This window comes from Polyodon spathula, chromosome 7 (genome assembly GCF_017654505.1).
Source record: "Polyodon spathula isolate WHYD16114869_AA chromosome 7, ASM1765450v1, whole genome shotgun sequence".
In the NCBI taxonomy this organism is placed as follows: domain Eukaryota; kingdom Metazoa; phylum Chordata; class Actinopteri; order Acipenseriformes; family Polyodontidae; genus Polyodon; species Polyodon spathula.
The window spans coordinates 2,654,330-2,671,106 of NC_054540.1; the positions used below are offsets into that span (position 1 = coordinate 2,654,330).

The 16,777-nt window shown below is 38.3% G+C and overlaps 1 protein-coding gene across 3 annotated transcripts in view; it reads left to right on the forward strand.

The window, feature by feature from the left end:
- LOC121317995 (zinc finger protein aebp2-like) overlaps positions 1 to 16,777 on the forward strand; it is a 52,238-nt gene that overhangs the window by 11,750 nt on the left and 23,711 nt on the right. For 2 of the 3 annotated variants that reach the window (XM_041254143.1, XM_041254144.1), the window contains exons 3-6: positions 1,247 to 1,354; positions 5,428 to 5,614; positions 11,541 to 11,588; positions 13,303 to 13,427. In XM_041254143.1, the coding sequence (XP_041110077.1) occupies positions 1,247 to 1,354; positions 5,428 to 5,614; positions 11,541 to 11,588; positions 13,303 to 13,427 (468 nt within the window). The remainder of the gene's footprint in view (positions 1 to 1,246; positions 1,355 to 5,427; positions 5,615 to 11,540; positions 11,589 to 13,302; positions 13,428 to 16,777) is intronic. The other variant, XM_041254145.1, reaches the window with a different exon arrangement.

A 16,777-nucleotide genomic window follows, 5' to 3' on the forward strand; every position in this document is an offset into this window, starting at 1 on the left:
CAGACGCAGGAATCGTGTGTGTTTGTTTTTCCTTTGATATAAACTGTATGTATAACATCCATTCACTCGCCATCCATGTATTACTAGAAAGATACAACTACAATTGAGAAAATATCAACTTCCTTTTGGTGGTTCTCAGCTGTGGGTTTACTTGTAATCTGAGCTTTGCTGTTGTATGCTAAGAAACCCTAAAGGGAGCAGCCCATATGTAAACCCTCCTTCATTCTCATGCTTTTCCTTGTTTAGAGTTTGTTTGAATATTCCAATGCTTGTCCCAGTGCTGTTAAAAATACACTCTGGAGCAAGAGTACACTTTAGTGAGGGCAGCTTGAGTTATAGATCCCAGCACCATCCCAGCTTCATAACTATAAACTGTAACCTCTGTTTAAAGAGTGCAGTAATGGGTACTGAAGAGGTTAAAAAATCCAAACAATTTTCACGCATGAGGGCAGAGCACCACCTCTCAACATTTAACAGTAAAGTATCTTAAACCTTTACTATTCCGAGTGAAAAATAACTGCTCAGAAAGCAGGCCCAGTTACTGACATCGCCAGCAAGAAGCTTGGTATGAACCTGCAGATCAGGATTTGCTGAACCAAAGGCTGGTCTTGGATCGATTCAAGATAATAGTATTGAAGAGCTTGACAATATTGCACCACATCTTATCTCGAAGGGTTGAAAGCCTGACACTGATATTCTTGGAGCTGTGAATGAACACCGAATTATGCAGCGTTGATACTTTGAGAGCAGAGATGCAGGGTGACCTGGATTGTGGTACAGTTTCAGGTTTCCAGCTGTAAAAATGCAAGCAAGATGTTTTATAATGTTACAATTGTTATTCTGCTGGATCCTGCTGCTGTTTGTTTTATTAATCAAGCACTTGGATGAAGCGACACATTTCTATATCTCCTTGCAGCGTAGAACTGAGATGTCCCAATACAATATAGCTTTCAAAACTGTTTATAATGGCATTTTGATTGAAATCATATGTTCTTTCAAAACCATTTAAATGTTGCTATTAAATGGAAGTATGCATCCACATTTATATTTACATCTGAATGTGTGTTTGTTTCATTTCCTTGTGTTTATTTTTGCAATTAATACTATAACCAGGCCACATGTTCATCTACTAAATACACTGGAGCATTTCCTAAAGTATTGAACAACATGTTGCATGAAACAAACCCAGTCAAAATTGACTATCAATTCTAGCTTTTCATTCATTTATTCTTTTCTTTTATTGCAGGTTTTTGTCTGTTTATGGAAAGGCTGCAAAGTATATAACACACCGTCTACCAGTCATAGTTGGCTGCAGAGGCACATGTTGACGCACAGTGGAGACAAACCATTTAAGGTATGTGGAGGAAATCCTTTGCACAGGACAGTGCTGATATAATCAGAACCCTGTATTAAAATAGCCACTCTTTATTTTGTCATTTTCATATTCCGCTAGCCTGTGTGGTAATGCACAGAAAGGGTAGTGAAGTGGAATAATGTACAGAAACTTATCATAAGCTTTACTCTGCTTAAAACCACTCAGCAGATTATTGTTTTTTTTTTTATTTGGAGATCACCTGAGAGCTCTTGGAGGGAGGTTTTTGCAGTGATCATCCTGTCTTAAACTCAAGAGTCTGGCACTGTTCATGCCACTGTTAACCTGTGCAGTAGGGATGTTAATAGTTTAAACTTTTTCTAAATGTTTATTCTTAAATGTTTAACCAGAGCTCTCAAAATTTTGCTAATGGTACTTGTCCTTTGGGCAGTTCATTGTCGACATTTGGTTGTCCACAATGTCAAGTTGCCCATAATTGACCTATGGACTGTGATTTGTACAAAGTACACTGTACTGTATAGGTACAGTATCTCAGGGTATCCCACGCCAAGGAAATGCATGTACATGGATTAGGGAGTGGTTAACATGTAGAAAACAGAAAGTACTAATTAGAGGAGAAACCTCAAAATGGAGCGAGGTAACCAGTGGAGTACCACAGGGATCAGTATTAGGTCCTCTGCTATTCCTAATCTACATTAATGATTTAGATTCTGGTATAGTAAGCAAACTTGTTAAATTTGCAGACGACACAAAAATAGGAGGAGTGGCAAACACTGTTGCAGCAGACACATGGCAAATGACATTTAATAGAGAGAAATGTAAGGTATTGGATGTAGGCAATAAAAATGTGCATTATAAATACCATATGGGGTTACTGAAATTGAAGGAATCTATGAAAAAGGCCTGGGAGTTTTTGTTGACTCAGAAATGTCTTCATGTAGACAATGTGGGAAGTTATAAAAAAGGCCAACAAGATGCTTCGATATACAGTGAAAAGTGTTGAATCTAAATCAAGGGAAGTAATGTTAAAACTGTATAATGCATTAGTAAGACCTCATCTTGAATATTGTGTTCAGTTCTGGTCACCTTGCTACAAAAAAGATATTGCTTTTCTAGAAAGAGTGCAAAGAAGAACGACCAGAATTATTCCGGGTTTAAAAGGCTTATTTAAAAGAATTGAATCTATTCAGTCTTGAACAAAGAAGACTATGCGGCAATCTGATTTAAAGCATTCAAAATTCTAAAAGGTGTTGACAAGGTCGACCCAAGGGACTTTTTCGACCTGAAAAAAGAAACAAGGACCAGGGGTCACTAATGGAGATTAGACTAAGGGGCATTCAGAACAGAAAATAGGAGGCATTTTTTTACACACAGAATTGTGAGGGTCTGGAATCAACTCCCCAGTAATGTTGTTGAAGCTGACACCCTGGGATCCTTCAAGAAGCTGCTTGATGAGATTCTGGGATAAATAAGCTACTAACAACCAAACAAGCAAGATAGGCCAAATGGCCTCCTCTCATTGTTAAACTTTCTTATGTTCTTATATACTTTTTCAACATCAAAATTCCATACTTTTCATATTTCCATTTGTTTTTGCCAGACTTGTGTTTTAGTTGGTTTCTACTATTTTTTTTATAGTTATCCACATAGGCGGGCAGCCGCAGAGCGTTATAGCTTTCTGATCCAGAGCAGAAGTTGCTCCTGGTTTTCTAAAGTATGTGTCAGAATCTGGAGGTGCATATCTAGCAAGAGACAATGAGATATGCAAAAGAGAAGTGAGATACAATCTAAAAAATGTCCAACATTTGAGAATTATGTTTTATTTACAAAAAGAATATACAAAGTTGTATACTGTAAGTATACTTGTGCCAAAATAGGATAGTAGAATGGTACCAATAGTATTGTAAAACCAGACAATTCTGGCACAAGTATACTTGCAGTACATTACTTTTTTCTAAGGGATGATATTGGATTCTGATCCAAACTTCTTTACACCCTTGTTAAATGTTGAACACTATGGGTAGTGAAAAATAACAAAAATGAAATAACAAATGTGCACACATTATATATTAAAATGTGCAAGTTTCGTCTATTAAGCATATAAGTCAAATACTTAATACAGTACACCCTCGCTATAACAACCCTGTTTGGGTCCAAAGCCTTTTGTTCGCTACAGTAAAAGGACAATCCAAAACGAACAATATAAGCTGCTGGAGTAAGTTAAGTCACCTTGGATAAAGGCATTTGCTAAACTATTAATAATATTAATACTGTTTTATTCTTAGATTTTCTTTGTTATTACAGTATACACTACTAGCACTAAATAATAATACTACTACTACTACTAATAATAATAATAATAATAAATAATAATAATAATGAGATTGTGAATAAAAGTAGAATTAAAGTACAGTACCTATTTGTAGCATGCTGCATCCAGTTTTCTGGCTATATCCTATTCATTGAAGAAAGTCATAGCCTTCAATATAAAAGTATATACCTTGGCTGATTAAGGTACACTCCAGGCCTGTAGGTGGCAGCAATCAGTCTCATTTTTTGCTTTGCCAGCAATATTAAGGATATTTACTTTTAGGCCATGTCCACACTACATAACTGATCTCGAACCGTACTCCAAAAAAGGTTTTAATGAATCCAGCTCAAACTGTAGCGGCCACACTGAAGTGCCGTTTCATGTTTAGTCAGGCGCAATGTGTACACACACTAATGCTATTAGAATAGTTTGGTTAAAGTTCCTAGCAGCGCAATGAACATTGGAAATTAATACCATAGTATCCCTCCATGCACTGTATTTTATTTTAAAATAATGTGTTATGCCCCATATTAACAGAGGTCCATATTGCTAAGAAATAAAACAAGTATTTTGGAAAAGGTAAATGCGATCACACACACACACACACGTAGGGCTTTAAGATTTCTGGTTTTATTTTTAATCAGGTGACAAATTTAGCTGATTCTGTTTCATAATTAAACTGAGAAAAAGCTGTTAATTGCAAAACAGTCTTTGCTTTTACCTTCATATCTTGCCTCAGCCTAATTTCAGTCCCTTTTAATTTTATTTTAAACATAGCTGACAAATTGCGTGAATTGTTCGTCCCCGATCCTACTTCTAACTCGCATTTCATTTTTGCAGTTGCCTAATTTAACGTTGTGCTTCTGTTATTTTCCCCACTAGTTTAACAGGGATGCCCTTACAGAAGTGTTTTTTGCTAAGCAGTCAGAGTCTTCAGAGGATTCTCATGAAGAAGATTGCTCATCTGCATCTCTGCCATCTACACTTCTGAAAACTACAGTGACAGAAGCAGTTGCAAGCAGTAGTAATGCACAAAAATACAAAGGAAAAATAGGTTCTTATAATTTTAAATGGGAGATGAAGTATCCATGGCTTGTTTATCGAGATGGCAAGATGTACTGTGTGTGAAAGAGCTGCTGGGCAAAAAAAAAAACAACACATATCCGCACAGATGTACAGTTTTTCAAGAATCTTCGCTTAAGAGACATGGTTGTGTTATTGGAATGCAGAACGTCTCGTTGTCATGTGAACGGTCTACTGTTAGTTTATATATAACAAAGAAAAAAGTGTGTCTGTTTATGTATATCTATACACAGACAAATATGTTTTGAAATTACTACATGCCATAGAGTTTAAACACTCATCAAAATGTACCAACATCCACATCCCTGAAGTTTCTTAGCCTTTGTGTTAAAATGGATATTTGATGGATGGGACGCAAAATTTTAGGCATGTGCGTTGCAAGAGCGCATGAACAGGAAAGGTAGTGTGACTCTGTGTATGTATGTATGTGTGTATGTATGTATATATATATATATATATATATATATATATATATATATATATATATATATATATATATATATATATACATATACACACACACACACACACACACACATACATACATACATACATACATACATATATACATACATTTCTGTCCATATTGCATCTCATGACCTACCAGTCTCAGTAATATTGTGATTTCTCTCTTCAGTGCGTGGTTATTTGGTGGATGTAATGCCAGTCTCAGTAACATTGTGTTGTTTTCCCTGTTCAGTGCGTGGTTGGCGGATGTAATGCCAGTTTTGCGTCTCAGGGCGGACTGGCCCGGCATGTTCCCACGCACTTCAGCCAGCAGAACTCCTCTAAAGTCTCCAGCCAGTCAAAGGTCAAGGAAGAGTCTCCGTCCAAAGCGTGCCTGAACAAGCGCAAGAGGCTCAAGAACAAGCGGCGGAGATCATTGCGTATGTATTACGAGTGGCTGCACTGCCTTCTGTAACCCCACCGAGAACACTGGCTTCCTTTCTGTCTTACTGGGGTAGTAGCTAACAAAGTGGTGCCATAAGTATTATACAGTACACACAGCACGTCTGTTTGCTGCATAGCTCTCTTGTGCATTTTCCAAAGAGATGCATGTTGTAGCAATCATATTATGTGCTACAGCTCTAGCTTATAGAAATGCCTGGTTTCTGTGCCTTATTCTCAGCACTGTATTCTAGGTCAAAGCAAGTTAATGGCTCAAAGCAGGTCAGTCTAGAGAAATCAGATGCCTGTGTAATGACAGGAATGAAAATGTCTAATGGGGGTGGGGACAATTTCACACTCCAAGTGAAATGAGCAAGGAAATGCAGCACTGAAAACCTTGCAAACAGATTTCCTTGTATTGTCATGTTGTAAAAATAAGTTTGCTGTAACATGTTTCTTTCAATTTGAGGCTATTGTAGTGAATGGAAGTGCACAGCCAGAAAGAGCTTATGGAATTGTTACTGTAGCTCCAACCTATTGTAATTACTACATTTCTAGATTGTGCTGATAAAAGGTAAGAAAACAGACTTTTAAATGTTGGTTAGACCTCCCTCAGTGTCTACAGTGGTGATGGTGTATTGCACACAAAGGTATCAGAAGGGTTTTCCATTGATGCATACAGCAATATTGCTTCCCCTAGTGGACGCAGCACGAGAATCGGAGACCTGCATTAAAACCATTTGCAAAATGTTGATGTATGATAATGATCCAGTGAAAAATGTCATTTTATAATTATTAGAGGCATTATGTCTCCTGAAAAGGGTACTGTATATCTGGGGGTTCAAGCCAGCCCAGTGTGGTTAAAAGTAATTTTGATAGAAACTAAGAGTAAAAGCCAGTTACTGTTACAGCAGGGTGCAGGTGTCACACCACCCACCTGAACTAAGGTAATGTGATGGTGTAAGGCTCATGCACAGCAGTTGGGGATGTTTTAGAAATAAATAGAAATCGAAGGTACTGGTAGTGATGCAGTTTATTCATTCAGCTGTATTCCTCTTTTCAGGTTGGCTCAGTTCAGAAATGCATTAATATTTTTTAAAATATGAATATATTTTATATTAAGATTATCACATGTCATCAGAGCAACATTTCTATAGCAACCCTCCGCTAGCTGTGATTTACAAATCAACAAAGAAGTGCGGCTTCTGCAGTGACTATAGACAGCCTAATGATGATGCACTGTTTTGGAAATAAAAGGGGATGATACACCTGAATTTGGACACAGGTAAACCTTGGAAAATTCAAGACTCTCCTGCTGTTCTGCATGAAGAAGTGCAGAGTGATGTCTCCCTGTGTTTTCCACAACAATGTAGATATATCTGTGAAATACGACAGTAACTACAGGATAAATTGGAATTGGAGCGCTATAGAAGTGTAGCCTGACCTGATTAGAAGGCTCAGCAAGCTTTAGAGCCTCATCCCAATGGAATGCCAGTCTGCTTTTGTAGCAGTTTATGTCTAGACTGGACATGGGTGTTGCTATCAATCATCACACAGATTATGCCTATGCACAAATATTTTTGAAGTCTTTCTTAAGCTGATCTACTGCGGAGTGCTTTTCAAAACCTTGAGATGCTTTCATGAAGGATGCTGCTTTTGCTGTGCAAATTGGATGCATCCGGTTGTCACACAGTGAGCCTAGTTAACCATGCTTTCTAAGTGACAAGCTCAGATGTGCCTAATAAGGCAGATAATAAAGTATGAAGCGACTCAAGCTGCTGCTCTGTGGGAGTCATGTTTCCATTGCTAAGCACTTATGGAGAGTAATGGTAAATAACTGCATTTCTGGATTTTTTTTTGTGTATGTACCTATTTTTTATTACTTTTCCAATAATACCACCCAGTAAGTATCACAAATGCTTAGTAAGCGCACCCCCTTGGAAACTGTTGAAAGGAAAGGTTGTGGACAATACTAAAACACTATGCTGGCTTCAAACATTAAAGACAGTTTGACTTCCTATACAGTTATTTGCATCTCTTTTAAGACACAGCGGATCCGCTTGTGCACCAAGGCTTTTACAAGACCCAGTGTGGCTTATGAATTGCTCCAGGCATGCCTAGTGAAAAGTGTAGTTGTGTAAAATGCAGTTTTTATTTGTATAGCCATCCAACATAAACGTGAAAGGGCTCTGATGGTGAAGTATGGGGTAGTGAGAGTTCATCGGGGGAGTCCACTGTAGAGAAGCTTGTCTTCTCCCAGATCCTTTCCCCCTCATGGTGCCTGGAAGCTGCCCATTACTGTACACTTAAATAAAAACTGGAGCCCATTCATGAACCTGGGGGAAAGGAAGGGCTCTGTCAAGTACTGTACGTGATTCTCAATCTCACTCAAAACCCACACGGTGTGTGTGTAAGTTCATCATTAAACAAAAAAACCCTTCAGAAAATACTTCTACTGGGGAAATGTGACCTATTTGCAAGATCCGTGTTTTAATCAGGCACTGTAAATAGTAGATGACAGGACATGGTGTGAATCACCCTTTTGATATTAGAACAGTGTGCAATTACTGCTTCTGCACTGAGCCATCAGATGTGTTGACACTAACTATGTCAACGAATAGAGCATTCGTTGGCATTTTGACATGGATAGCATCTGTCACTATTAATACATGTATGTGTGAGCAAAATAAATACCAAGACTATCAGTAAGTTGTCAGCATGAATAAACAAGCTTACAACATGTCAACATCTGCCACTGTGGACCTAGGATTGATGTAGAAAGTGGGGTATTTCATAGTCCTCTGCCACTGTGGACCTAGGATTGATGTAGAAAGTGGGGTATTTCAACATCTGCCACTGTGGACCTGTATTTCACTGTGGACCTAGGATTGATGTAGAAAGTGGGGTATTTCAACATCTGCCACTGTGGACCTAGGATTGATGTAGAAAGTGGGGTATTTCAACGTCTCCTGCCACTGTGGACCTAGGATTGATGTAGAAAGTGGGGTATTTCAACGTCTCCTGCCACTGTGGACCTAGGATTGATGTAGAAAGTGGGGTATTTCAACGTCTCCTGCCACTGTGGACCTAGGATTGATGTAGAAAGTGGGGTATTTCAACGTCTCCTGCCACTGTGGACCTAGGATTGATGTAGAAAGGGGGTATTTCAACGTCTCCTGCCACTGTGGACCTAGGATTGATGTAGAAAGTGGGGTATTTCAACGTCTCCTGCCACTGTGGACCTAGGATTGATGTAGAAAGGGGGTATTTCAACATCTGCCACTGTGGACCTAGGATTTATGTAGAAAGTGGGGTATTTACGTCTCCTGCCACTTCATTGATGTAGAAAGTGGGGTATTTCAACATCTGCCACTGTGGACCTAGGATTGATGTAGAAAGTGGGGTATTTCAACGTCTCCTGCCACTGTGGACCTAGGATTGATGTAGAAAGTGGGGTATTTCAACGTCTCCTGCCACTGTGGACCTAGGATTCAACATCTGCCACTGTGGACCTAGGAATGTAGAAAGTGGGGTATTTCAACGTCTCCTGCCACTGTGGACCTAGGATTGATGTAGAAATGGGGGTATTTCAACATCTGCTTCCACTGTGGACCTAGGATTGATGTAGAAATGGGGGTATTTCTCTAACTGGGAAAAGGGAATTCAGTTTGATCCTGTCATTTTGAATCTAATCCTTGGAAACTGTTAAGATGAAATAGGAAATGCATTAGAAAGTAGGCTGAAGAAAGAAAAGTAAAAACAGTGCAGTAAACTTGCCAAAGAAATAGTGTAATGCACTGTGCTTACTTTTGTTTCTAAACAGCTGAAGGGTTTTTATCTGAAACATCCTGAAATTATTTTTTAATCATTTAACCCTTTTGTGTAAAAAACATAAAGTCCATTGTCTGGACTTTTACATTTTTGTACACTACAGTTGTATCTCCTTTCAAACCTATATATGTTTTGCAAAAGGTTATGTTGTGCTGGGAGGACTACAGCTCTATACTGTGTACTGCCAAACTGAGGTACATTTTTATAAATGCTGCTATTTCAAGGTAGGGTGGTATGACAAATTGACCTTTTATGTATCACCTGGGGTAGGATTTCGAGCATTGTATAGACTCTTTGCTCAGGCCAGATGACCACAGGGCGGTGCTATTTTTTCAGGACCATGTATAGCAGGTCTAGGGTTATCTGCCACTGTGGACCTAGGATTTATGTAGAAAGTGGGGTATTTCAACATCTCCTGCCACTGTGGACCTGGTATTTCAACGTCTCCTGCCAAAGTTTTTATATTTTTAATAACGCACAGTTTAGGACCTTTCATTTCAGTTGTCCAAAACCAGCTAGACTTTCAGGCAGTTTGCTTCCTGTCATGCATAATTCCTTAACTATGAGGTGACAGAAAATTAGCAGTTGAATATGTTTTCAATGATTTTATATACACTTGACAGTGCTGCTGACACGGACTATTGCAAGATGTGTTTTAATTGCACAGTATGGCAATTACTACTAGGATTGTATGTACTTGTAGTGCAGATGGGCGAGTAAGAAAAGTTAACGCAATTCTAATCTCAATGATGCTAACTGTTAGTTCCAGAGTATTCCATGGCTGGTTCACTGCAGACATTTTAAGCGTAGTTACTGGCTTAAATGTAAAAACAGTGTAAACTTGCCAAAGAAATAGTGTAATGCACTGTGCTTACTTTTGTTTCTAAACAGCTGAAGGGTTTTTATCTGAAACATCCTGAAATTATTTTTTAATCATTTAACCCTTTTGTGTAAAAAACATAAAGTCCATTGTCTGGACTTTTACATTTTTGTACACTACAGTTGTATCTCCTTTCAAACCTATATATGTTTTGCAAAAGGTTATGTTGTGCTGGGAGGACTACAGCTCTATACTGTGTACTGCCAAACTGAGGTACATTTTTATAAATGCTGCTATTTAAGGTAGGGTGGTATGACAAATTGACCTTTTATTATCACCTGGGGTCCTTCGAGCATTGTATAGACTCTTTGCTCAGGCCAGATGACCACAGGGCGGTGCTATTTTTTCAGGACCATGTATAGCAGGTCTAGGGTTATCTGTGCTGCAAAGTTTTTATATTTTTAATAACGCACAGTTTAGGACCTTTCATTTCAGTTGTCCAAAACCAGCTAGACTTTCAGGCAGTTTGCTTCCTGTCATGCATAATTCCTTAACTATGAGGTGACAGAAAATTAGCAGTTGAATATGTTTTCAATGATTTTATATACACTTGACAGTGCTGCTGACACGGACTATTGCAAGATGTGTTTTAATTGCACAGTATGGCAATTACTACTAGGATTGTATGTACTTGTAGTGCAGATGGGCGAGTAAGAAAAGTTAACGCAATTCTAATCTCAATGATGCTAACTGTTAGTTCCAGAGTATTCCATGGCTGGTTCACTGCAGACATTTTAAGCGTAGTTACTGGCTTAAATGTGTGTAGTGTACACAGCAACACTGCTCCTATATAGTAGTATATTCAACATCTCTCTCTCCTCCTCTTCTCCCTCCTCCTCTCTCTCTCTCTCTCTCTTCTCCTCTCTCCTCATACCCCCACGTCAACCAAAGTGAAAAAATTCACACATATCTCATCTGTCTTAAGCCCCTTACCTTGTGGATCAAAAAACCCACCCTCTCATCGATATTATTATCTGAGAATATAAATTATATATATATATATGGGAATATTTAGTATTAACATAATTAACCGGTTTGGGCTGCTGTTATGTTTGTGTTGCAATTTGTATGAATGCTTTTTGTGAAACTGTGGGTCTGCAAGTTTTTATTTTTCATGTGTATCCAGATGTCAGATTTCGGGGACTGGGAGGGACCTTGTTTTTTGCACCGATGTGGAAGAGACATGCATTGTAACTAAAGCACTTTATTATTAGTGTTGCAGATGACTGGAGGAGAGGCCATACACCAGCAAGTGACCAAAGGTGAAGTGATGCACCTAACTTACATGCAATATGTACATGAGACTGATCAAAACCCTGCTTGATGACTGCTGTAGTATATAATACCATTAAAATTATACAGATAATAAGGTATTAGCTGTGCTTCACATGCTTATGTTTAACAACTAGAAAAGGACTGGTGTTGATGTGATGAATACATTGATATAACACTGTTACTGTATTTGCGGGTCACGTTTCCCAGTGGGTACAGATACACAGTAGTGTCTATACAAACAGTAATGGTACTTGGGCTAGTCCTGCAATAACACATTGTGTCTTTGCTTTTGAATATTTGGTTTTGTCAGTATGTTTGAAAGCTGTTGTGTAAATTACAGGATCATTTCCAGAGATCAGGCGGGGTACAACCATACAGTGATCCTTTGGTGTTTGATAAATATTCTCTTGTCATTAGTTTAACACTGTAGGTGTGAAAAACATGGGTTGCTGCTAACGCAGTAGGAGGGGAATGGGCATCTTTCCAGTAGTTTAAATGAGGTAAATTAAACTGAATCCTAACAGACTGGATGTGAATCTGAGAAGTTTCTTTTTTATTGCAGTAGTTTGTCGGAGTTAGATGTGTGTAACTCTTAACGCTCCTGAGCAGTTTGGACATGTACTGCACAGTACAGGACCAGTAATCCAGGGAAGCTGATCCCATTTTGAAGGGGCAATAAAAAAAGAAAGAAAAAAGCTGCATCCTCTGTAGTTTAGTTTTTCTTGTGCAATGTTTTAGATGGAGAAGCTTTGAAAAAGTGGTGTACAGTAATCGGAGGAATGCATTCTTGCCCTCCTGTAAACTACCTACTTGAGGCTTTTATTCACATAAAAGCAGAGACACACTGCATAAAGTACTCCATCATGCCTTTGTCAGCAGTGTAAAGACATGAATATATATATATATATATATATATATATTGGGGGATTCTCCAATTGGCACATGCACTTTTGGCTATCAACGTTAGTCCATTCGATTAGACAACCTTATTTGAACTCTCTCATTCTAAAGTAGTGAGGGGGTCAGTGACTACATATACATCGTTTAAACCAGTAACATCCAAGCAGTGGCTTTGATTAGTTATAGTTTAGGCCACAAATGCAAAGAATGACATCCTACACTGCTTCTACAATGTATGGACACTGACTGAGCCTTTCTGCTTGAAAGGGGTAACAGCAGTAATAACCAGAGTGTGTTGCTTTCTTTGCCCAATGTTGGACTATTTTATTTAGACTTGTATGTGAGAGATGTATTGATGGTTTTAATATAATGGGTAGGGTTTGTAGGTGCCAAGTTGTGCAATGCAGCTACAACTACAACATTTTTTAAAACTACATTGCTGTTCTTACAGTTATTACAGTACTGTAATAACCAGGAAACTAAAGAAGGCACTTTTTAGTGAGTTTCGTGACTGATCTAATGAAGCCATTATCGTTAAATGTTAGCACCCTTGACTTGCAGAAGCTTCACTTGTGATGTGCCTTGTTCTATCACTCAAGCTTACAATCTACAAAACAACTTTTTATTCTGCTTCTGGTTCTTGTCACAAAATTAACCTTTTTTTCCCCACTCTGCATTAACTCATTCATGCTGCAACAGCTAAAGCCTACGGTTTGTTTTCGCTTGTTTGTTTCAACGCAGTCAGCGTGCTCCTAGTTTTAACATACTCTTTTTTTTTTCTCTTTTTTTTTTTATGTATAGCAAGGCCACATGACTTCTTTGACGCACAAACGATGGATGCCATACGGCATAGAGCTATCTGCTTGAACCTCGCGACGCACATAGAAAGCCTGGGGAATGGACACAGTGTTGTATTTCATAGCACAGTAAGTAACACGCTTCATTTTGGGCTTTAGTGATTTTATTTTATCTATAGACTTGAGTAAAACAGGATTAGGTTTTTTTCATTGACAATTTTTGTGTAGATCAATTATTTTCATATTTCTTTAACTATTCAAAACTGCACACCACTCTACTAGTATAGGAAATATGTGTTGTTTTTCATGGTTTTCTTTTAAAACATGAATGCTACAAAGCTTCAATAGGTTCTTAATTGTAAAATAGATATTCCTGTAGATCCATCTAGAATTCTGGATACTGCTTGTGTCATTAAAAGCAATTCACTCTTTTACTACCAGTTGGCAGATTCAGTCTGTATTTGATCCTATTGGACTGCAATGCTCTTGTGTTCTGAGTCTTGGTTGTTTGCAGCCCGTGGACTTCTTTTCCTTTAAGATTTGATTTTGAATGTGTTCCTTACATTTGCTCCAGATTTTTGGAAAGGGGTGGGCAGGGGTAGGGGGAGAGAGAGTGGTCGTGCCTGCCAGAATCCATGATGCAATCATTTCTAAAACCACTTATTTTCTTCCAATTTAAGAACTGTTTTGAGGGTTGTGGCATCTGTCCCATTGTGAACTCAGTGGCTGACTTGAGATTTTCCCCTGCTTTTATCATAGCTTTCTATGGACCTTTCTGATTGCATTTTATATAGCCCAATAAACAGTTAATTTTTAAACAAATTCTTAACCTTTTAAATGAATTATTTTGCATGTGTGTTTTCCTTAAAAGCTACTTATTTTACAGACAGAGGCACGCTTTAAAAATATACAGTACATGCATGACCAAAAGATGACAAATAGAATAAATACCAAACTGCTCTTTGCAATCTTGTCAGCAATAAAAGATTAAAGCACTGACATGAAACACGGTCTGGTATCGCTCCCCTGCACAGTTTGACTCTTTGATCTCCGACATGATGAAATGTTCATGGTTTCACGCTGAGTGATGTGTGTGTGTGTGGAGTGAGCAGGTTTAGATATCATGCCTGAAGACCTTGCAGAGAAGCCAAAACTCAATCAGTACAATTAAAATAAACTTAACAGGACTTGCTGAGAGAGTTATCTTTGGCCATTGGGGAGAGAAGAAGACTCGTGACAGTGCCGAATGGCTGAACCGCACTGTGAATACAGCTAAATATGAAACCAGTAGAGCACATGCAGCCCCCAGCTGCTTCTGAAAACACTGGAGCACATTGTACAAGTACAGTTGGGTAGCTGAACTCCCTCTAACAAGGGCCACACAGTTGTCTCTATCTCTCTCTCTCTCTCTTAAATATATGTTATTATTTTGTTGGGTGCGATTTGAATTACAATTTATACAATGTTGTTTTTTCTTCTGTCTCTAGCAGAGCTGAATAGATTTTTAACAGTGTAGTAAAACATACCGTTTTTCAAACTTACTAGCTGTATTCTATTAGCATACTTGGATTTTGTTAATGCATTTCTTCTACTTTCGCAAACATGGTTGTATTATGAAGTTGATCCCTCTTAAAATATTACAGCAGCTCTATCTGGTTTCTGACTCTTGTTTCTGCATTATACTTTTACAAAAATGAAAAACAACAAATAAGCCAGACCTGCCTTTATTTTTTCTAACTGTAAGAATAGTGGATAATCATTCATACATTTTATTTTAAAAGCAGCAGTTGAGCTGCATCACCTCCTCTTGTCATGTCTCTGATTACCCACAAGAGGGCAGCACTGGCTTTCTTTAACTTGCCCTACAATCTGGTTTACATTCCATGTTGCTTCTCAACCCACAAAGCTGTATAAACTCTAGGCCATGCATTTTACTCCGCATGAAGCCTTTTTTTGTGTGTGTGTGCGCCTTTGCTTTGCATGAATTTAGAAACACAAAACATTCATTCATACAGTCCTGCCACCACTGCTGTGTATTACAAGTACAGTGGTGTTGCAGCAGTGTTTACATTGTATTTTGTTTTGCTACACTAATGTGGCAGTAAACTCAATCAGTTGTACAGGTAACTTACAATGAAGGGCCGTTTTACACTGGGTATGTTAGTAAAGGTACCAAGTGGTACATTCTCCCTGAAAGTGTACGGAGAGCATTTCCCTTTCACATTACACATTAGCACGGAGACCAAAAATCGACATGGTGATCTTTTGTAAAGTGCATGTTGGGGGAGACAAAAATAAATCTACAGTACCCTGGAGAATATGCTGTTTTTGAGTTTGATACTTTTATTTAATATAAGACATTTTTTGGTATTGTTAAACATATAAATGTATGATTTGCAAGATGTTTTACCATTAAACAAGCCACTGTTTTCAAAACAGTAGCTTCCTCTCAACTGTTCCACCACAGTGTAGTATTAAGTACATATGACTTGCTGTCAAATAAAAATCGACACGCTGCAGTACATGTCTGGTTGTTATTGCAGCGGCGCGTAGCTGCAGTGCTCTACCGTCAATACTTTACAGTTTCAGACAGTTTTTCATGTTGGTAATTGAGTAGCTGTTGTACTTTCAGTTTGCACTTGGCTATTTTTCATGAGCATACTCGTTTAACTTGCATCAAGTATTGCCATAATCGTTTGTTGCATTTTTGTTTTATTACATTATCAATTCAAAGCAGGTACATTTAAAGTGTGTGTTTGTCTTTTGTTGAGTTTGTGGTGTTGAAATAACAGCTCCACGTTCAGAAAAGTGACCCCTTGAAGAGAACGGAAACAAAGCATATTGCAGTAGAACCTCGAAAGCAAATAAACAGATCATGAATAGAATACACAGTATAAAATGGCATTTATTGTTCTGATTTAAATAATGAATAATCTACAGCACGTGGTTACCGGAATGGTATTGTTGATGTCTTCATATCATAATGTGATATTATATTCGCTGTCCGTAATGAAAAAGAGCAGTCGTATTCAATTACACTTCATGTTATTGATGTTGTATTTGTGCTAATTCAGCCCCTGAACGTCTTCAGACTAAAAGCAATAACTAAAGCTGGAGAAACATGTGCAGCAAGTAAAGAAATCCTAACCCTCTCCCTAACCACATGCAGCAAGTAAAGAAGCAGTGGGTCTCTCTGTTTGCGTTTAACACCACTCCCCCAGGTGGGTAGTAACAGCTTCCAGTTGATTTAAAAGGGAAATATTGACCCTTATTTGTCTGGTACATTTGCAGCTGCTTGAGTGCATTTGGTTTGCACTCTATAGCAAAATGAAGCGAATTGTACAGAGTACGCATAACCACCCCCCTCAGTTGTGCTTTAATTGTAGCTGAGAGTGCTTGGAGCTTTCACACTGAATGGCAAACGGTTGAGTATTTCAGGGGGAGGGTAGGCGTGCCCAGTGGGAAAGGGCCAGTAGGCT